The 21,982-nt window shown below is 38.3% G+C and overlaps 2 protein-coding genes across 2 annotated transcripts; one reads left to right on the plus strand and one right to left on the minus strand.

Annotated features, from left to right (window-relative positions):
* The first annotated feature begins 217 nt into the window (after window positions 1–217).
* On the plus strand, window positions 218–16,494 carry PRAS40 (Proline-rich Akt substrate 40 kDa). The gene is made up of 4 exons (XM_068288205.1): window positions 218–665; window positions 14,403–15,585; window positions 15,650–15,807; window positions 15,874–16,494. The coding sequence occupies exons 1-4, from the start codon at window positions 462–464 to the stop codon at window positions 15,982–15,984; spliced, it is 1,656 nt and encodes a 551-aa protein (XP_068144306.1). The 5' UTR covers window positions 218–461; the 3' UTR covers window positions 15,985–16,494.
* On the minus strand, window positions 16,079–21,830 carry Cpsf160 (cleavage and polyadenylation specificity factor subunit 1). The gene is made up of 2 exons (XM_068288202.1): window positions 20,271–21,830; window positions 16,079–19,714 (listed from the first exon to the last, which is right to left on the minus strand). Exons 1-2 carry the CDS (start codon window positions 21,681–21,683, stop codon window positions 16,736–16,738), a joined length of 4,392 nt encoding a protein of 1,463 aa, XP_068144303.1. The 5' UTR covers window positions 21,684–21,830; the 3' UTR covers window positions 16,079–16,735.
* Between the last annotated feature and the right edge of the window lie 152 nt (window positions 21,831–21,982).

The raw sequence follows: 21,982 nt of genomic DNA on the forward strand, positions 1-21,982 counted from the left end.
AATGCCATCCAGAAATAAGTAATTTTAACCACTTTCCAAGCTATTTCAATTTGAAATAACCCAGATCTAGCTTAAAATAAGCCAAAATGGCAACACTGCTGCCAACTCTTCCGCACAAAAACAATAAAAGTTGAATTAGGGATGGGTATCGGAGGGTGAAGTATCGATACCTACAGAATCGGCGAGTTGGAAGTATCGCGTCAAAAAATCGATTCTGATACCCATCACTAAGTTAAATGGTTCGGTTGTGTGGGTGGCTGCTCGGGTGTTTAATTTGTTTAAACAATTGCTGTTTTGGATTTAAAAAATTTGGAAAATTGTGCGCGTGAAATAGAAATTCGAAACGAAGCAAAATCGAATGAGTTGAATGAGTTGTTTTTTGAAAAAGTGAAGGTGTAAACAAAATAAAGGAAGAACGGAATAAAAAGTATATACCGAAAGAGCATAATCAAAACGCAATCATGCGGATCTCTTGCAAATGTTTAAACATTACTGCAACATTGCCGAAATTGCAACGCAGTAATAGTATTAATTTATGCGGGGGAGGATTGGATGGAGGAGCGAATGGCGGTGACCTGGTAACAAATCTGCACAAGGAATTCCGGCGAATGTGTCAGAGTACTGAATTCCTGAACCACAATCAATTTACGGATTTCTTTAACAATGTAAGTACTCGACAGCAAGGATTATTTAATAAAAAATTTTCTGTTTCATATATTGATTTAACTGAAAAAGAAAAAATGACGACGCCAACATAAAACATACATATGTATGTATATGTACATACATACATACATATGTATGCTTCCTCTCACCCACTCTGTCGCTCTCTTTGGTTCTCGTTCTCGTTTTCTTCGTCTCCCTTCTATTATCGTTCTTTCTCGTACCGGCCTATTCTTGAGGCACGCATGAAAAGTCGTGTGTCTGTGTGTGTGTTAGGCCCATAGAATAAATGGCAAGGGAAGTGATAAACGGGGAGGTTTAAGAGAATTCAAAAACATAAAAAAAATAGGGTCATTCATGCGTCTTATTTTCCTTCCTTCCATCCATCCATCGGGATAAACAATCATCATGGAGAACTGATTTTGATGCCAGAGACTGCACCTGCTCTCCTGAGCCTGATCGTGACTCCTATTGGGAACACCCTGTATTGTCTGTTTGCCTTTTAACCTGATCGTTATTTTTAGTTCTCTGCGTCAGCAGCAGCAGCTTCTGTTTCTTTTACGACTCTTCTTTTTATGATTTATGCGATTTTCCCTTTTAATAATATGTACATACATACGTATGTACATACCAGTGGCGTAGTAACGGGGGGGGGGGTTTTGGGGATAAAACCCCCCCCCGAAAATTGGTTCATTTCTTATAAAATTGATTCAGCCAATTCAATATCTTTGATCCTAAAACATGTTAACCCCCCAAAAAATTTTCTGGCTACGCCACTGGTACATACATATGTACATACAAAAATATTTATGCAAGTGTGTATTTACATATGTAGACTGCCACGCCTTTTGGCGTATAACAAATTTTTATTAAATTTCTTTAATTTATTTTTGATTTAAACAAAATCGGTTTGAACTGCCACACACTTGTTTGATTTCTTTAACTACAGTTAATAGTCTAAAATATCAAAATAACCTTGATAATAAATCACTTTTACTACACTGTATGTATGGGGAGAAGAAATGTATAACTATTGTGGGCTATTACCACTCTAAAAGCCCCCTACAAGGTAAAATAAAACCTTTGTGCAATTTATGTATGTAATGTATGTACATGCACATACAAATACATAATTCGCAACTATGATGGAGTAGAAATTTGAGGACTTCATATAAATATTTGTTTATTACTTTTAATTTCTTAGCATACATGTACATACCTTGCCGGACAAAAGTTTCCATACGATCCATTCTTCTAAGGGAACATTGTTGATATTGTTTATACTAAAAATATGTATACAAATAGTTTACATTATTCATTGGATTACTGTGGGAAAAGAATCTACGTACTCCTTCCGAACCTTCCCTTTACAGCTATTAATTTAATAAACTGGAAAATGAAACATGCAGAAATGTTTTTCGACAATGTCCACGATTGGACAATTACATTTCATTTTCGTATGGACACTATATAAGAGCAATTGATGTATAGATGCTACAGAAAATTTAAATTTAATTTTACTTAAATCAGTGTATAAGTAAAAACAAGGTAAAAATCAATTTACTATATCCCATATGCAGTCAGGAGAAGTGTCAAAATGTACACAAACTTTTAGCCGGACAAACTACTCTTCTTCTTTATATTGTACTGTATGTATCTCCCTCTATCTCTTCAATGTTTCCTTCTGCGCGTGTTTTGTGTGTGTATGTGTGTGTGTGTGAGTGGCTACATTTTTCAAGGTTAAGTCTGTTTTTTTACTCTCCCTTCTCTATATCTCTTTTTCTCCCCCAATTTTTTCATCTCCATCATTTCCAAGCCCAGTAGCACTTGCCATGTTCTTCACAGAACTGAACAGAAATCCGAAATGTAGAAGGAGGGGAAGTGATGGTAGGAGTGGGTGGAGTGGAGGGTTATAACTTGTGATATGCATTTTATTTGGATTATAATTCGAATTTTTCATTAAAAGCTTCTTCTACGCTGATGATGATCGTCATGATGATAATAATGATGATGATGTTATTGTTTGTTTGGTTGCGGTCTACAGATCGTGTGATATGAATCTCCTCTGTATGCACCCACTTCAAAAGCGGTGAGGCATCAACAAACATACTATACACACACAATAGAGGCAAGAGAATCGTCGGGTCCGGACAAATAGTAGACTAAAAAAGTGATATTTTGAATAATTCAACGAGCAAAATTAAAACAGAAAAGAAGAAGCTAAACAAAATAAGTTTCATACATATATCTACATAAATAAATGAATACAGTGGTTCATAGCTTTTGTGAACCACTTCATAGTCAAAACTCAAAATGAGTATATCCGATAAGTTAATTACATACATATGTCACTGCGCCGCATTCAGTATACCCTGTAGTACACCAAGTTAATCAATTAATTTCAATTAACAAAACAATTTTCCGGCCGGGACAAAGCAGGACAAAACTGTTTACATGCCTCGATTTATGACTCTTTGGTGCTACCAAAAGAGAAATTGCAACACACAGTCCAGACTTAGAAAACTGTGGAAAACAATCCGCAGGGCTTAGCAAGAAGAAAACATTAAACTACATCCTAAATATGTAGCTCTAACTCATTGGGCTACCAAATTTAATCAATTCGGCTATTGAGCAAGAATTTATGAACTTTTTAAGACTGAGTCATAATCAAAAGGTTTTTAATTTCGATTCTGTATTTCAAAGTGCTAGATTTATACTTTTAGACAAAGATGATTTGCATTTTAACGCTTTAGTTCTAATTGTTCTAAACAAATTTAAAGGTATGTAGGTAAACATTTGATTTGCGGGTGATTTCAAAAGAATTGCACAAAAGTTTTGTCTTCATTTTCTTTCTTGATTTCCTATAAAATTGCAATTTTCATTCGTTTGTAGTGTAACTGAAATAGTCGAGTAAATATTCTCTACTAGATTGTGTGGTATAACGAATTAATTTAAATATATGTATACATACAGTATGTGTGAATAGGCGGTAGATACATACATATGTATGTCTGCATATGTGTTTGTGCTTCTCTATATAGAGAGCCAAACGGAACGCTTTTAGAATAAATTACGAAACCCAATGAAAAGAAAAAAAATTAAAACAAAAACTTGTTTATACAACAACAGAAGCAGAAGGAGAAGAAGAAACAAAAATTGTATAAACAAGTTTTTGAGATTTCCAAATGTTGCCGGCTGGTTTGGGGACCAAGAGAATTCGGTGACCCGGGAAAGAGGATCAGTTGGTTGGGCTAGCTGTGGCTTCCCCTCACTGATTCGCAGAAATTCATGGGACAACAAGAGGTTGAAGCTGGGGCTGAAAGTGGAAATGTTTCTATGCCCTATATACATGGGATTAATTGTTTTGATCAGCAGTAACATGCAACAGGGTTCTCTTAAATGAGAAAGGGTACTTTGCATTCGGTTAGCCGACACATCTTCTGGTATTAGGGCTTTTTCTTCTTTGACGGCCAGTTGACAGACAGCGCCCCATATGATACACACACTCACTGAAATGGGCATATATGTATGTACATATGTATGTTTGCACATGTACAGTGAAAAATGCCTTGAGGGTAAGCCAACCTCACTCAAGAAATGATCACGAATTTTGAATAAATACACAAATGATATTCGCAGTGAAATTCGTCTACCAAAAACGCGGATGTGTATTCCCTGATGTAGTTTTTACTGTACACATTTGTGTGTACACTCAATACAGACCGAAATATTTTTATACAAAGCATCCATAGGGTGAAATGATATATTAAAGTCGCCGAAATGTATGTAACAGGCAATACTGGGGGCGCAAGGGCTTGTTTGTTTATGAGAGCGAAAGAGATAGCCTCTATTTACTATATGTCATGACAAAAGAATCTACTTTGATGGAAGTTAATTCCCTAGGTGCAAGGTATACCAAAGTCGACACGGCTTTTTAATTAATTTAATTTTCTTAAATATGAATTTATGTTTAAATTTGTCTTTGGAGGCGTTTTTGGAGTAGCTACCGATTACAAGGCTGTTCACTTTGTTTTTTTCTCTTTTAATGTGGACCTGTTATTCAAAAAAAAAAAAAAAAAAAAACAGATGCGCCACTTTAAATGGTAATCTCTTCTCAATACTCATCATGTTAATTCTCATTAATTTCTGGCACACGAATACAAAAAAATATGTAATACATACTGACTCAAAAATTATTCATCTCTAGAATTTAGATACATTTTGTTCACCACATTTCTAGGCTCTAACAAAAATATAATAAAAGCAGATAGATAAATAGAATATAGACTCTGTTATCTGATTCTCACATGTATTAAAAATAGTACAAGTTTAATATTAATACTCAAATTCAAATCAAGAGGTAACTGGTTGAATCGAAAGCACATTCTAAAAAATGATGAAGCTAGCCCATGATCGGGATCTTCCTCCGTCCCCCCTTTTTGTTTTACTTTAACATTCATTCGTCTACTATATGTATGTATTAATCAAACACTTGGACTTTCGATTATTTCTAGGTTATCAAATGGTAAAAATACAATGTTCTCTCCCTTTTTTTCGCTCTCTCTCTCCCTCTCTATGTCTCCCTCTCTTCATATATATGTGTTGCTGACGTCGTCTATCATCACTTGCTATTTTTTTATTGATTGATTTATTTATGATTAGATCCATGTATATATTAGAGAGAGAGCCAGTTTTTGGGGTCTGTTATATTATCAGAAAATAGTGTAAAACATCATTCAATTAAGTAGGAAAACAAGTTTCGATAACAATGAAAACAAAATCAAAACTGCATTCAAATGCAAATGCAGTTTGATTGTTATTTTCGAGTTAATTTGTATTGCATTATGAAATCAAATCAATCCCTCCTCCAGAGAGCCAGCCAACCAGCCAGCCCCACCGATTTACGATCCACTGACTCGCCTACTTAGCACCAGTAAACAATAAAAAGAAAAATTATCAATCAGCAATATGTATGATAGAAAATGCAAGGCGCGGCTGCGGCTACATTGACAACGCTTCAAACTATAAATAGGCATTATCAAATGTAAAGTAAGACTAAGAGATGTCTATATACATACACATTTATAACGGGTGTGTGTGTGTGTGTTTCTGTATGGCAAACAACAATAGAAGTAAAAAGATAAGTAGGCGGGACTCAAATATATACACGTGTATATCTCCCTCCATGTATTTGTACCTACATATATAATATTATATACGCATGTACATATGTACGTATGTATTATGAATGAAACAGTTAAAACCACACTTTGTATACCCTTGCTAATTTACTCTCTTGATTAATAAAAATAATATTTGTGGTTTTTAAGATTTCTACTACAATTACGACTTTATTGTGGACCATTGGCGACTGTGTGTGTGATAAGGGAGCTGGGAGTACGATAAGGTCGGCAAAATCTAAATACAGAATTTATAATTGGAAAAAAAAGAAAAACAAACTTTGGTAGATAAAGCCAAATCCGAGATATGCACAGAATCAAGCTGCAAGGGCTATAAAATTTACGGACCTCCAATTGGTAGACGACTATATATGATATACGATCTCAGACTTTTATAACCTTCACTTCGAAGGGTGATATTCGCGCGTAATATTCACATCTTCCAAATTTATGAAACAGGAAGCATTTTCAAACCTATTAAGTGTATATAACTACATATATGAATATACATACATATTTCCGATCGGTCGATATAAGCATGTGCGTCTGTTGGTCTTTAGCAAAAAATTACACATGGATCTCAAAAAAAAAAAAAAAAAACTAGAGCAATCAAATTTGATTTCTAGTCTCGTGTAGTTGCCCAAGGTTTTCTTTTATTTCTTTCGCTACGCCCTTTTACGCCTTAATCTAATTTGCCAAAGCTAATGTACAGAATTCGTTGCCCAATTCTGACTAAAATTAATACACATTCGGTTTTAGTCTAGATCAATGTTCAATTGAATTGTAGGCATGTCAATTGACACTCAAATCCACAATGTGGTTAACCACTTTTAGACACTTTTTTATTTAAAAAAGATCTTAACGTTTCTCTATCCGAAAATTGGTTATATAACAAGTACTCGTTCTTTTTATACGATTTTTGAGGTAAACAAAACTGAGATTATGGCCAATGTGTAAAGTGAAAAGCAGAAACCAATCCTCATTTATTTGAATTTTATACTAATCCTTACTCTTGTTCCTTTATTTAACCAATAGTAGGTATTCCTTTAAATTTCTTAGTATTTTTCTTCCCAACTGAGATCAGTTTTGGCGGCATTTGGAATACGTTTGAAATTCTATTGTATATTTATCCCTGTATGAAGATGAAGTTTTAACTCGATCAGTTTACCTGTACCTACCTAACTGCCTACCTATCTGTACCTATTGTTGGTTCTTTTCCTCTTTCCCTCAGAGGGGCAGCAGCCATTGAACCGATGGGCGGCGTTGCCAGTATTGCCAATTTGTAAACAAAACTATAAATTCTCAATGTTTAAAAATAGAGAACTAAACACCTTTTTGGCTATAGAGCAGATTTTTAAAATACTTTTACGAGGCGAAATTCGTGTGTGCGCACAATAGAGCAGGGTTGGAACCATTGGACAGGGGTTGTGGCTAGAACGGAGCGGTGTAGGTAGGTGCCGAGAGGGTAGGGGATTGCGGCACACACGTTCAGTTTGCGTGATTTGGCGCAGGGGTTAATTTTCGTTAGATGATGATGCCCTCTCTCTCTCCCTCTGTTTCCCTCCATGTAGATACCGTCCAATTATGTTTTGGGTTTGCATAAATATTTGTTTAAGAGGAGAATAACAAAGAAAGAGAAACCGAAAAATGTGTCAAATGTGCGGACTGAGATTGTTGTTTGCATGCCATAAACAAAAACGAACAAAAAAAGAAAAAATTAAGCACATTTTATCGTACAAACTACATATGCATATTTACATAAATTATGCGCTCACAAAAATCAAGGCAAATCGAAGTGCCTAGGTCCTATAGAATATATGTATGCCTAATATTTTTGGATGAGTTATGTATCTAGAATCTTATAACCGATTAAGACCGTTCGCCATTTAAGCAAAGTTCGAGCTTTTGAGGAATCGATAGAAGAATCTTTGCTTTCAAATTTGTTGAATAGTGTTATCAAACTATACATAAAAATTCACATAGACTTAACAATTAACAGCAAGATAGATAGATAGAGAGAGAGAGAGAGAATGTCGCACCATCCGTTCCTATTGCTGTTTGCATATCGAATATATGTACATACACATAAATGTCTGTATGTGAAAGAGGGGTGGTTCGAAAGAAGTCAGAAGCTATAGTTCTCTGAAACAAGACTCTCAATAGTGAAGATATTTTGCATTTCTATAAATGATGTAATAAATTGAAATTCCGATAAATGAAATTAAATCTTTCACATTACTTCTTAAAGAGGCTTTTAACATTCGATGCATTCTATTCTCTTTCTCTCCCCTTGTGTACACTTCAAGAGAACCTCGTAGACCACAGCCTTACATGTATTTTGCTGCCGTGTGCGCTAAACAAACAACACACGGGCCAAAAAAATTTGTTTGTCAAAGTTTTGATAACACCCGGTACATGTTCCATACCACATACATATGTATGTACATAGTATATGTACATATGTGTGTATATCTCCTCACCAGCCGGCGTTCTTCCTCTCCTCTGCTCCGTCCGCTTGAAAGCAAACATAGTTGCGTTTAATATACTGTTATAGCCCCAGACGAAAGTCGCGCCGCCGCCTCTCTCTCTCCGGCATACACAAGTTGAGGTGTGTCTATTATATGCCTAATCAAGCGATATATAGGGTCTGACCCATCTAACTCTCCTCCTCGCCCCACCTCCACCTCCTTTATTTCTCCTTTAGACACACGTGCACACGTTTCTAAAAGCTTTCCAAAGCATTGCATTTAAAATTGTTGAAGAGTCTCGGCTGCCCCTTATCGGATTTTAGATTTTATTTACAAGTTAAATCATATCGGGATCTTCAACTGTTGATAAGACTACACAAAACTAGTTGAGACCAAGTGAAAATATGGAAAATTGATAAATTTAAATTTGTTGTCCAGTAAAACTTACTGGTTAATCAGAAAAGGATAAAGAGTCGATGCATAAATCAGGCATGGTTCTGAAAGATTCATATTGCAGATGATACGAAAAAGAGTCTATATTTTAATGTTTGTATATCATAGCCTGTATAGGCTATGAACGAAATACGCTCTAGTTGAGAAATATGAAAAAATATTAACGTTTGCGCTTTTTAAGCACTACCAGGAATAGTTTGACTTAAATTTTTGGGAATGTCGGAAAAAAACAGAAACGTTTTTTCCATATTAAAGCTTGTTTACTTACTAACTGTAGCCCTATGATATTTTTTTAGGCAACAAGTATACCAATTTCGGGTGGCCTTATTTCTCAGAATAGTCCCCATTGTCTGAGAGTGCTTTGAATTCCCTTTTTTTTTTTTGTTGTGGGATAGACTAGGCAAACTGAATAGAAAAACATGGAATAAAGAGGAATGAAAACATGAGCAACAACAAAATATTATTTTGCCAATTCCGTAATCCAAGAGCGAAAAGCTGCCCCGCACGCGTTAGGTTCCCGGCTGTCTAAAGTTGTTTATGATAATGGCCAAATGACTGACGACGACGACGACGACAACCAACGACGCACAGTGGGTCGTTTGGCGAAAACTCTTTACATAAATCAATTGTCGGGTTGTTAAAAATGGTTAACAATACTTTAAAAGTTGGTTTGACTGAGATTTGCTGTATGAATAAATGTTTAATTTATTTTTTATCTTTATTCGATAATTCTTAAACTGAACTTGAAACTTTATCCAAAATGCAATACATTTGGGGAAATATGTAATTAAAATTTTTCACAGAAAACAAGATTAATGCCATTCATTTAACCATATGGAAATACAGACCAAACTTAAAAAACAATTTTATATACATATGTATTGTTTAAATTTTATTTAAAATATTTAAATAAAATAAATGCTCAATTTTAAGATTATTTATAAATCTAAATCGGGCTGATATCTTTAGTAGATCAAAAGTTAAACGAACCACTGTGCATCGCCGATGTCGATGTATATACATATATGTATATATTTACATACATATATAACATATGTATATAAATATTTGTATCTGTATCTGAACGAAAACAAAAACAAATGATATGGCATTATGGCAGTTTGTCAGCAACGAGACGAAGTCGTCCGTCCCCTACGAACGTAGGCCGAGACCGACTAAACGCGCTCTGCTTGCCCATAGAAAAGTAGAAAAACAAAAAAAGAAACAATAACAAAAAGCTAACAAAAACTATAAAAGATTATATTATTTTGGTTTCTTTTTTGCTCATGATTTGTTTACAATATATTTTCGTTTATGCTGCGTTTCTGTTTCTTCTGGCTCATTTCATCAGTTTCTTTTTGTTATATTTAACGAAAGCGAATTAATAAATTAGTCCATAAACATTAAGAAGAAAGTTTAAAAACCCAAAGAAATCAAAAAACTGAATAAAAGTTGATTTGAGTCCTGTTAAAGTGACAATTATTTCATCTGTCTGGTTAGAAAAATAAGTTAACTACCACTTAAAAATGTATGTATTTAATTAATGCTTAGCAATCAATTAAAGAGAATCAAAAAAATTGCACAACAAAAACACATGCCAGACAAGCGAACAAAAACAGAAACATAAACAATATCGTTTCATTATGCAAAAATATATTTGTTAAAATATGATACGATATGAATTGCGCACATTATATGTATTTATCATGGGGGGAAGTGTTTTTGTATTGCATAACGTCCACCGCCCCCACCACCCCATCCGTCCCTCTTCCACCCAATGTGAGACGGTTGGAGAAGAGGCACCAGACAGAACATAAACGCAGCTCTCCAGACACTTTTTATCATGGGAATTATTTCCTTATTGCTGCAAACATGAAATACTTAATTACCAAGCCATATTGCTGCCTTTTTGCAAACCTTTTAAAAGAATATGTTCAAATAAGTATTCAGATTGGCTGCGTTTAATGTGATTTGCTTAAACTAGTAGAATCAGATTATTTAATTAGTTTGTGAGTGCAATACTAAAAAATGTTTGCTCAATTAGAAATTTTAATAATTTTCAAGGGCTTTTCCCACGGCTGCAACATGCAAGTAGTTAATAAAATAAATACATTTTTCAAAAGGTAATTTGTTAATATTATAACAATGTGAAACTTAGCGTTTCACATAATAAATTGAAATTTATAGAGACACAAATTAACACTTTGATTTATAACATAAAAGTAAACAAGTAATTACAATGTAAGTAGTACATACTTAATTACTTTTTAGGTTGTTAATTATTTTGTACTGTTGAGTAAAACATTGGATTGGAAAAGAGTGAAAAAAGTAGTTCTTATATGCAAAAGGTCAGAAAGACACTGGAATATTTAGTTTTGTTTGTTGTTAAGTCTAATTTACGAATAAAAACTGTTAATAAATTGGAATAATACGTGGATACTTTAGCGCCAATTGCATATATTATATCTGAGGGCATTAAGTTTTAAAAATAAAAAGACATATTTATTTAATTGATTTGAATCCGGTTTCTTATTGAGCGCAACTCACAACTTTCCCACAAGTCGCTTTTAACGTCATTTTAAACAATTTATTTGTATTGATTTCCGATGTTCCATTATGCATAAATGTACATACATATGTGCATATATATACCATTATATGAATCTTGTATGGATAGACCACAAATATATTGTGTGTGTACAATAAGGCACGTTCCCACCGATCGGTCGAGTCGATCTACTTCACATTTGGCGTAGTCATTCAAGAATCAACATTCGATGTGTTGTTTTTCTGTTTTGTTTTTTGTATTAGCATTTGTTGTGTCGTTTTGTCTTAATCAAGTGAGAGAGCCATAAAATATACATCGAATAGTATATATTGGTATATTCGTATGCAATTATATATACATACATGTGTATATGGTAGAAGGTGGGAGGTACATATAAATGGTTATTTAATTTGCCATACAGTGGCGACTGGCCACTAAATGGCGGCGCCACACCAACCAGCATAATTACCACCAAACGAGCAAACTGAATGTGAGAAGGGTTAATTGGCAAACTGAGCGGCGACTGCAGTCCGCTGCTAGTGCCGCTTTTCAGGCCTTCAAATGTTATTTGTTAATATTCTTGTTATTGTTATTGTTATTGTCATTGCAGTGTCTTCACTCAGAACTGTTGTTTGGCCGGAGAGTCAATGACATTTCGCACATTGCAAATTGTGCAAGCCAAGTTGAGTAAACACACATTGCCCCCTTTCCTTTCCCCCTACGCCTCATGCATTGCAGAACAAACGAACGGGTCCATGGGGAGAAAGGAAACCTTGTGGGCAATATGTGTACCCAACTTTTACAACTTTGTGAGATAATGCCAAGAGTCAGCCAGACGAGAGGTGTACGAAAAGTAATCGACCATCTTCTGGCATTTCACTCGGGCCATGCAGAGACCAAACCAATTATACTTGACCCAGAGGTCAAACAACCAAATTGGCTCGATGGAAAAACTGTTTTGCTTAAATCATTATCATCATCAACTGTGATAAAAGCTTTCTTCTGATCTGATCATTTATAATTGTGCTACCCCTCGTAGATATATACTACATCCATATATGGCTTGGGTATACGCCTATCGGCAAGTGCAAAACAACAGCCCAGCACACATACATACATACATAGTTTCAGACCACTTTAACTTTAGCCATGCCATAAACCATCGCAAAAAAAGGGGCAAATAACAAACAGCTGAGGAGGAGTGACTAAAAACGTCAATGTCACAATGAAAAGCTAATCGAAAGTTATTATTTTTTTAGTGGCAAATAACGTAACAAATATCAATGTAAAAAATGGGGATAAAGGTCTATCGAAGGTATTTTAAAATAAATATTAAAAGCTAATATTAAATCACTTTCGGACCCTTCTTTTACTATTTATTCATTTACCCCGTCAAAGTCGATTCGATGCAGTGTTAATAAAACTGCAATATGAGATTGGAAAAACAAATCCAGGCAAATATGTTTATGAGCCAATAAATATATTGATAGCTTTCGAGATAAAAAACAAAAAGACAACAAAATGCTAAGTAACACTTGGCAATAATGCATTTGCATTGTGCTTTTGTTTTCATTTGCTTGTTTACATTTTCTTTCCTCTTAAATAATAATAACAACTGTGACTAAACCTGATTAGATATACATTCCCCGCTGAAAACGCATAAACAATTTATTTAAGGGCCTCGCATTGGAAAAACAAATATACAATTTTTAAATTTTTTATTTTTGTTTCTTTGAAAATGATGTGATGTTGTTTATAATTGTATCGATTGTTATCTTAGAGGATAAACCCTATTATGTGAGCTTAAAATTTTGCTTATTTTGCCGCAATTTAAAACGTGCCGATCCGATTGTCCAGAGTCGTCATATCCCTTTTCATTAAAATTTCTTCACTTGAAGCCAATATCAGATAAAAGTCCAAAGCTTAAAGAGACAACAGCTGGCAAAACAAAGAGAGGTTTGTGTGAGTTCGAGGAGTTAAATATACATACTTCCTTGCTAGTTAAGCCAGATTAGTTAACAACTAGTGATAACATTCTAGGATAAACATGGTTTGGACTGAAAGCCAACTTTAGTTGTTTTTGGTGTACTTTTGGGATACTTAGAGTTAAATTAACTTATACATTATTTTTTGGGTTGCGAATCGTTGTTTAGGTAATACATTGAAAGGTAATACTGCGAAAGAGGGTATCTCTAGGTCGGCTCTCCTATCAATCGTACATCATTACTCATGAGAAGCTTTTTGTGGCCAGTGCAAATGGACAGAAACACACAAAGTGCCATTTGACTTGTGTGTTGACGTTTGCATTTTATACCTACCTACATACGTTAATTCAATTCAATTTTTGTAGTCGTTGCCCTGCTGTTTTGGGGGGTGGGAAGGAAGAGCATTGTGTCAATTTTGTGTGTAGTGTGTGTGAGTGTGTGTGAGTGTGTGTGTGTGCGAGTGTGTCGTTCCTGTCAGGCGTCAATCAGTCCGTCAACACGTGGTTTATTTCAACAACCACAAAAAATTCTTTTCTTACTACTCCCCCCGTTGATTAAGAAGAAATTAAATTTGTTTTATTGAATTATTCAAATTATGTCAGTGTTTAACAACACAAAAGTTTCCCCCTCCCCCAAAAGCCCAATAAAATACAAGTAGTCTTGTCATTTTGCGATCCAACAACATTTTTCCATTGCACTAATTGTTTGTTGTTTAGATGTTAATAGACTTTCTGCCTCCGAACTGAACCCCACCACTCTGCCCACCAAACCACCCACCGCATTTTGTCTGATAAGCTTGCTAGACACTCGATTCGAATATAATTGACAAATTCGCACTTGAACTACCGAATGCAGGGATGGGGCCAGACAAATGCAGAAGTTGCTCGACCCTGTCCAGAACATTGCTAGATTTTTGAAACAAAAACTGTTGATTTTGATTTTCGGGTGGAAACTTTCGCTGTTGTTTGATTCTTAAAATTTACAAGTTTTTATAGTACTCTTAATTGAAATTCAATGGAAAGACCAACACTACTGGATTTAAGACATAATACATATTTGCACATAAATATATATATATTTATAATCTGTTCTTTTAATTTTGCAGGCACATGGTCCCATTCCGGAATTAACCATTAATGAGATCAAGCTGCCCGAGCTACTCGTTGGCCTCACATTGGACATCGAGGTGGTGACCACTGGTGTACAGAGTTGGCAATTTGTCAGCTGCATCATATGCAAGGAGGTTGTGTGCGCCAAGCGCTTACCGGCTGGAGCAGATGGAGGTGTCCAGTCCAACAATTCCTACCTCATCAATCGTACGCTGTTGACCAGCAACGAAGAGTTGGCCCAACGACGTGGGAGTAAATTGATTTCCGAATGCTTCGGCGTTCTTATTTTGGAGGGACAGGCCTCTAGTGGCATAGCCCCTTCCGCTTCGAATCAGAGTATTGGTTCGCTTTCGTCAATTTTTATGGATGAGCGATCGCAACGATTGCGACAATTGACAACCAACCAACAGGCTCGCGTACAGGCAGAAATTGCTAAGACAAACGAGCGGATTGAACGTTTTACGCAAAAGGAGTTTGAGTTACTCAATAGTTATAGAGAGAAATCCAATCAAGACTATGCGCATCTGACGCGTCTGATTGTGGATTGTGCCATGAATGCCTCCCTTGAGGTGCCCGACAATTGGTTGCCAATTACCACAGTTGCGGGAGGAACTGCTCTTGGAGGAGCTGGAGGAGGAGCAGGAGGTGCTGCTGCACGTGGAGGTCGACGAAATACCATTGGAAGCCGTCGCGATCTGAACGTACCCATCACACCAACCACTCCAACCTCCGCCGTGACACAGCCACCAAATTTTCCGACATTGTCGCAACATCAACAGCAGCTCCAGCCATTGATTTCTGGTGGTTCCTCTGTATTGAGTGCACGCAAAATGTCGAACTTTGATACACCGCCCGCCACACCAGAAGCCACGCCCATGAGCGTGGGTAATAGCCCCACCTTTAGGCAGCAGACTGGGGGAATCCCAGCTAGAAACCAATCGGTAACCAATACATCGACATTGGCAATGGGCGGAGTTGAGGAGGCCGACGATTGTCTCTTTGATTTGGAAGACGTGGAGGAAACCACCACCACACCATCCCACCCAGTGCAGACCTCCAGTTTCGCCAGAGCCCACATATACCAACAGCAGCAGCAACCATACCAGAGATTGCAGTCTCAACAGCTTGACAACTCCATGGATAATGTGGACGAGGGAGTAGCCGCCGATGAAGCTGAATGTAAGTGATGAATGATGGCAACTACAGTCATAATTGGCACTAACCTTTATTACTTCTTTTACAGATGCCGTAGATTTGGATAGCTCCTTGCCCATACCGATGCGTGGAGCTCGATCGATCCCAGCGCATATTATGAACTTTGCCAAAAGTCTCCCTATCGAGATTTCTAACTCTCCGCTGGCTGAGAGGGCAAACAACAACTTTATAGTAGAGGATGAGGAGGTAGGTTATATCTTTCAATCGATTATATGACAAGAAGTTAATATTATTTCTGTAATCTTTCTGCAGGTGTTGGACAACATCGATATTGCGGCTAGCATCCAGGCCCTAGCCAAGAGTGTTCATGGCGAGGCTGTGTTTGGAGATTTGCCACGTCCACGCCTTAGCTCTCAGATTTAAAAATAAGATGAATGTGATGTGTGTGGAAGGAAGAAAGGAGACACATTGAGGAGACGAACACCATTACGTACACATATATAGAATTCAGCTCGTATTTTTGCATATTTTTGAGAAGAGAATATTTTCTATCTAAACTAAATTAGTTTGTTCGAGAGAAAAGAAATCATCATGCGCCTTCATACATACAATATACACACATACATGTCTTATATAGAATACCCTTTAGAATACCCCACACATAATTTGGATATGTAATAATTATTTTTTTGTTTTCGGATGATCTTTCGATTGAAATGTGTATTTTCTTCGTACGACAAGTGTAGGATGGCTTTCTGTTTGGCTGTTTGCACATTTTGAATAATTAACCCTGATGATGATGTTAGTTTATACAATGAATAATCTAGAACATCTATAACTATCTATATTATATATATATAATAACTATGTATCTATAATAAATATTATAATGGAAAAGCCAGTTGTTAAATGGCAAGAAGAGACAAAAACCCACATAGCAAGCGTCTACACTGAAATTACTTGGGAAAAGTCGTCCAAATGGAGGGAGGAAGCTTATCAAATTTCTTTCCAGCGAATCATCAGTCGAATTGGCGCACGAAAATAAAGAGCCCAAAATGCTTACTTAACAAATTACTTTCTTTGTTACAATTGAATTAAAGAACTATAATTACAATTGATAGACAGATCCGTAAACATAACCATAAAAACTAAGAGCTATATCATTGATTAGAATCTAGAAAACGCTAGAGAGACGCTCTATTTCCAAGAGATCCGCTAATATCTCCTCAGTACGTGTGCCGATCTTTTTGGCTACTTCATTTCGTTCTGAGTTGGCTAGCAGGCGATAGGACCAGATCAGATCACCATCGATGATGCAACGTGAAGGATTGATGCCTAGTCTCTTGGACGATTTAATTGTGCGATATTCCTTGGGATTCAGGCCACACAAGTGATCTTGATAAGAGAGTAGGACGTTTTGCAGCATGAGGAAGCGGCGATAGACCTTCTCGGGAAGTGGCAAACAATATCCCAGAGCTCCATCCAATGTGCCGTAGACAACGAAATGTTTATTCTCATATAAGAAGGGCTGGCGCTGATGTAGACCCCGCTGATGACACTGTACCCGGAACATGGTATTGACCACTTGACCCAGGTGATAGTCAGCTTTGCGTAGTAGTTTCTGGCCTCCCAAAGATTCGCGAGCTTCTGGCTGATACATATAGACAACGAGATTGCTCTCAGCATCGGTGACCAGGAAGCCCAAGTTGGTATTATCCACCATGAACTCAATCCCATAGACTTCAAGAGGATTAAAGTCGCGTGATGCGAGTGACAGGGTCCGATATTCCTCCTGAAAGCGCAGCAAACTGATGGATTTGTAAACGTCGGCAATGAAGATTAGAGATTTCACAGTGATGATCTGATGCACATAAATGTTCGTGTCGATGAAGGCCACGCCAATTAGGTCTCCATCCCTTAGTTGCCAAATGTAGATTTTCTGACCCAGACCAGTCACAAGAAAACCGAGAACATCGGAGATGGCCGAAACTGGCCCCTTCTGCTCTTTCTTGAAGACTTCCTTTAATTTGAATTTGGTCATTGGTTTGCCCGGCTCGGGAACCACTTCGATGATGTCGTAAATGTGGATATTGCCGCGACTTGTAATATCCTCGCTGTAATTGAAGTTGGTGCCGATGCAAAGGTACTCCTTGAGACCCGAGCGAGTGCCCTCATACGAAAGTTTTACAATTTTAAAAGCAGTAACGTGTTCCCACGGCTCAAACCGAATCGAAGCGTCCGGCACTATTTCCCATGTTTCTGGTGAGATTAGAACCATGTCAAATTGAGACCCGATTGGGTAGATAAATCTTTCTCCGCGACTTTCCTCTGACAGTTCCTTATCCTCGCCATTGAAGCGATAAAACTTGGTCATTGGTTCCTCGGTCTGGGTGATCAAACAATATACTCGATTCTCGCGGTGATAGACCAATTGCCGGGGAGTACACCGTAGAGGAACCTTACGCACAGGCCACGTCGAGTCATAGCTGAGATAACTGGGCAACACGGAGATCTTCAGCTCAAAAGTAGTGTCGAAGAAGAGAAAGCCATTTGGTATGTTGATGTTATTGAAGGCTGCAAAGCTGCGCACTTCACCATTGCCAAGAAGTCGATGGATCCGCAATTCGCCCCGAGAAGTTAGGAACAGAAAGCAGGGATTCACCCCACAGATCATAACACCTGACATGCCGCCAACATTGTTAAAGGGCCTCAGTTTTTGGACATACTTTGGTTGCATATTATACGACTCCAATTCCTCGTTCTCCTCATTCTCGTCGAGATTTACATGCGTCGGCTGCTGATCAAGCAGGTTCAACTGGTCCATCTTACGAAAACGTATTTTCAAGTGACCCTTGGGATACCGAAATACCTGATAAATGAGAAGCTCCAAGCGTGTTCGCACCAAGAGCAACGGTCGCTCACCGTTTAAGCCCAATCCCACTAGAGCTAATTCCAATGGCAACGGCGAGTTCGCGTGCTGTGGCATACAGGACTGGACAATGCCAGCCTTGGAGTTTTCCTGGGAGGTTAGCGAAATGGGGACGAATTCCATGGCATCCGTCAAAACCATCGCTCCATTGCCCACATCGTTGACCAGATAGACCAGTTTCATGTCCGGCATAGAGTAAATTTCCAAGGTACCACTCTGTCGAGCTACCACAAGCCAGTAGGTGGGCTTTGCCACCTGGACAAGCATGCGACGCCACCAGTCGGAATTCTTCTGCTTCGATTGCTTGGCCAGATCGGCCATGGTGTTCATTTTGAAGGCATTTCCTGCATCGCCGTACAGCAGATCCTCCTCATCTTCCACTTTCATATGCGGCTCGCTCTTCATATAACCTCCGAAAGTGGAGCCAAACGTACTGGTCGATCCACTGCCAGTTAGATTTAAGATGTCGTCATTTTTCACCGTAAATAATCCGGAGAGATCTTTGTATGCGGCTATAGCTACAACTGCTGGTGAACTGCTGATTGTATGCTTATTGATGGCCAGTCGAGGAGTACCGCGGCTCTCTCGCAAAGCCAGTGTTATCACCTGACCATTGAAGACCCGCAGACAAATATAGGGATCAGCTATGGCCACTTGGACCACCGGCGAGCCGACATCAATGGGAACGTTTTGCACCAACCGCGTGCCTTGCAGCAGACGAACGTGCCGCGTGGTCACTTGGACTATAAATCGATTCTGTCCAAGATTTCCCACAAAGATCGTGGCCTGGTTGACAGTAAATCCAGTATTTTCAATTTCATTGATTTCCTGGCCTGTCTGCAACACCAAAGTGGAATTCTTTTGCGACAGCAACATAAAGTCATGTTGATCCTGACGACTTGTCTTCTTGGTGGCATCATCAAACACTGTCCAAACATCGAGGCAGCCTTCCAGCTCAAAGCTGGTGATGATCTGGGGGTTAATGCAATTAACAAAAACGGACAGAGCTCCATTTTTACTGTGCCCCGTTGCCGCCACTAATTCGATTTTCACATCCTGCAAAGATTCAGCATGCGGACGCAGCGTTGTGCCGTCCTCTTCGAATTCTACTCGCTCGCCGGCACACATATAATTGATCGGAGCCACATTGATCAGACTGTCGCAGACCTCAAAGACGAATTTACGTAACTGGAGAACAGATGCCTTGGCTCCTGTGCCGTAGACCTACCAACAAATTAATGAATATCAGTTAGAGTCAGAGAAAAAGAGAGAAAAATTATTGCACTGTGTGACAGCATTCCCTTGGGGTCACTTATTAGCGGATTCTCAAGGTGTGGTAAAACTAAGAAAAACTTTGCAGTCGAAACTGTGGGCATCCCTATAAATCTAAACTTTGTTTTTAAAGATTCATATCTGAAATATACCGATATCATTATATTAACTTTTAAAAGATTTTGTCGTTATTCTGGCATTAACTATAGTTTGAATGCTACAAGAGTAAAATGTTGAACTCACATGTAAAAGACAAAATTTTGTTAAAATATGTTTTTCAATTGCGCCGTTCTACTAAAAACTTCGATTTTTGAATCAACACACATCTTGCATTATCTTTTATAACGTTTCTTAAGTTGCGATCGTCTAATATCACAAAATAAACATATCACAATGAAATATCCTGACGATTTCTGCTCAACTGTTCTTCATACCTTCACAATCCGACTCAAAATGAACCAAATTGAAACAAGTTTGTAAATATTGTCACACTGTGCCATGAACTTACCTCTAATTCTTCATCCTCTATGCGACGAGACTTTGCCTGCGATGGAGCAGATGTTGCAGCCTCTAATTGGTCCATGTCCAGAATGCCCTCAATCTCTGCCTCTTCTGACGGTTCCTCAGCGGCTTGCTGCTGCTGTTGCTGTTCCACATCGTCCAGTGTGATTACTGTGCTCTGATCCTCCTCAGTAAAATGCAGCAGCAGGGAATTACCTAGTCGGGATCCCAAAAATATATATTCCGTGTGGCACACACAGATGCAACTGGTCAACACACTGGCGGCTGCCTTATGGAAGTGAAAATTCCTCACAGTTCGCATCGAATCCACGCACAGTGTTAGCACATATAGATCTCCCGTCCGTAAGGACACCACCAATTTGTCGACATCGATGAAAGCAAAATTTGCACAATCCAAGCTGATGCGGACGCCATCCTGAGGCTTCAGTGGGAAACTTGTCGAATTGTCCGCAGAACTATTCAAACTGACGCCATATGGTGGAACACTTTGATTGAGATAGATCACGGCATTCACTGTCATCACTAGACAACCGCCAATCGGCTTTTGTATGGGCAACAAGCGGAGACAGTCGAAAGGCAGATTGTTCACTGTCCAAATAATCGGATGAACGCGCTGCTGAATGTTTAGGGAAATTGCCACCAGAACACAGGTGTCGGAGCGTACCTTTATACGACCTGCACACGTGCGCACAGGCTCATAGAGGATGAGGAGCGTGGGTTCATAATATCCATGCAGGAACTGTATATCAAGGACATTATCAATTTTCTCATCCAAGTCCCTCAGGGCTATTAAATACGAAGCCATAATTGGAGTCCGCGTCACCAAAGCTGTAGGAGCTTTTTTGATGGGCTTCACATCTGCCAGCTCAATCTCATCCAGGCTGTTGTCCTTGCGGAAAGGAAGCACTACCAAACGTTTGCCATAGATCAGCATCACAGCGCAACGAGCATCCGGATCTACTCGAACTTCGGGTACATAATAACGTCCCGTCCAACCTCCCCGAATATCCTCCTCCTCGAAGTAGTGAAGGGAAAGCGTCTTCAGTGCATAAGTGTCCGGATCGTGCTGCAGCACTGACAATTTGGCATCCTTGAAGCTGACCAGCAAAGCGTCTCTCATGGCGCCTGCCCCCGCCAGGGAGACACACTGCAGAGACATCACATTGCCATACAAAGAATATGTAGCCAGGCACTCGAGACGCATTTTCGGTGCGACTCTCATCTCACTGGGATTCAACTTTTGCCGCTGACTAGCCTCCACGTTGGGTGCAATGCGGTACACCTTTAAAACATTGGCGCCGGCAACAACAAGATTCTCTTCCTGGTTGTTGAAGAAGCGGCACGAGATGGAAAATTCCACCGCGGTTGCGGCGTGTGTTTGCTTGCACATGGAAAACATGATGGATTCTTAGCGTAATTGTGGAAGCCTCAATTCACATAATTCCAACAGGTCCAAATTTCTTGTCTGATCCAGTAGGCCAGTATCCGCAATTAATTAATCCAAATTCTGACTACTTTTTTAATTTTTTGCAACAATAACAACGGCGAATTCCATTTAGAACAGCGATTAGCGTGTGGAGTTGCCAGATATTTATTTTATTTTTACCCCATTAAGACGAAAATTCCAAACATCATTCGGAGGTGGTAACAAAAACAGGTCGTTAATTCATAAATAAACTTCCTTGGCATGAGCAATCC

This window comes from Drosophila tropicalis, unplaced genomic scaffold, assembly GCF_018151085.1.
Source record: "Drosophila tropicalis isolate 14030-0801.00 unplaced genomic scaffold, ASM1815108v1 contig_573, whole genome shotgun sequence".
In the NCBI taxonomy this organism is placed as follows: domain Eukaryota; kingdom Metazoa; phylum Arthropoda; class Insecta; order Diptera; family Drosophilidae; genus Drosophila; species Drosophila tropicalis.

Bases quoted from the DNA above. Each gene is read 5' to 3' on its own strand.
- PRAS40 (XM_068288205.1), top strand. From the start codon at position 462: ATGCGGATCTCTTGCAAATGTTTAAACATTACTGCAACATTGCCGAAA. The intron at 666-14,402 runs GTAAGTACTCGA...TTAATTTTGCAG, and splicing joins TTACGGATTTCTTTAACAAT to GCACATGGTCCCATTCCGGA. The intron at 15,586-15,649 runs GTAAGTGATGAA...CTTCTTTTACAG, and splicing joins AGCCGCCGATGAAGCTGAAT to ATGCCGTAGATTTGGATAGC.
- Cpsf160 (XM_068288202.1), bottom strand. From the start codon at position 21,683: ATGTTTTCCATGTGCAAGCAAACACACGCCGCAACCGCGGTGGAATTT. The intron at 19,715-20,270 runs GTAAGTTCATGG...ATTTGTTGGTAG, and splicing joins TAGAGGATGAAGAATTAGAG to GTCTACGGCACAGGAGCCAA.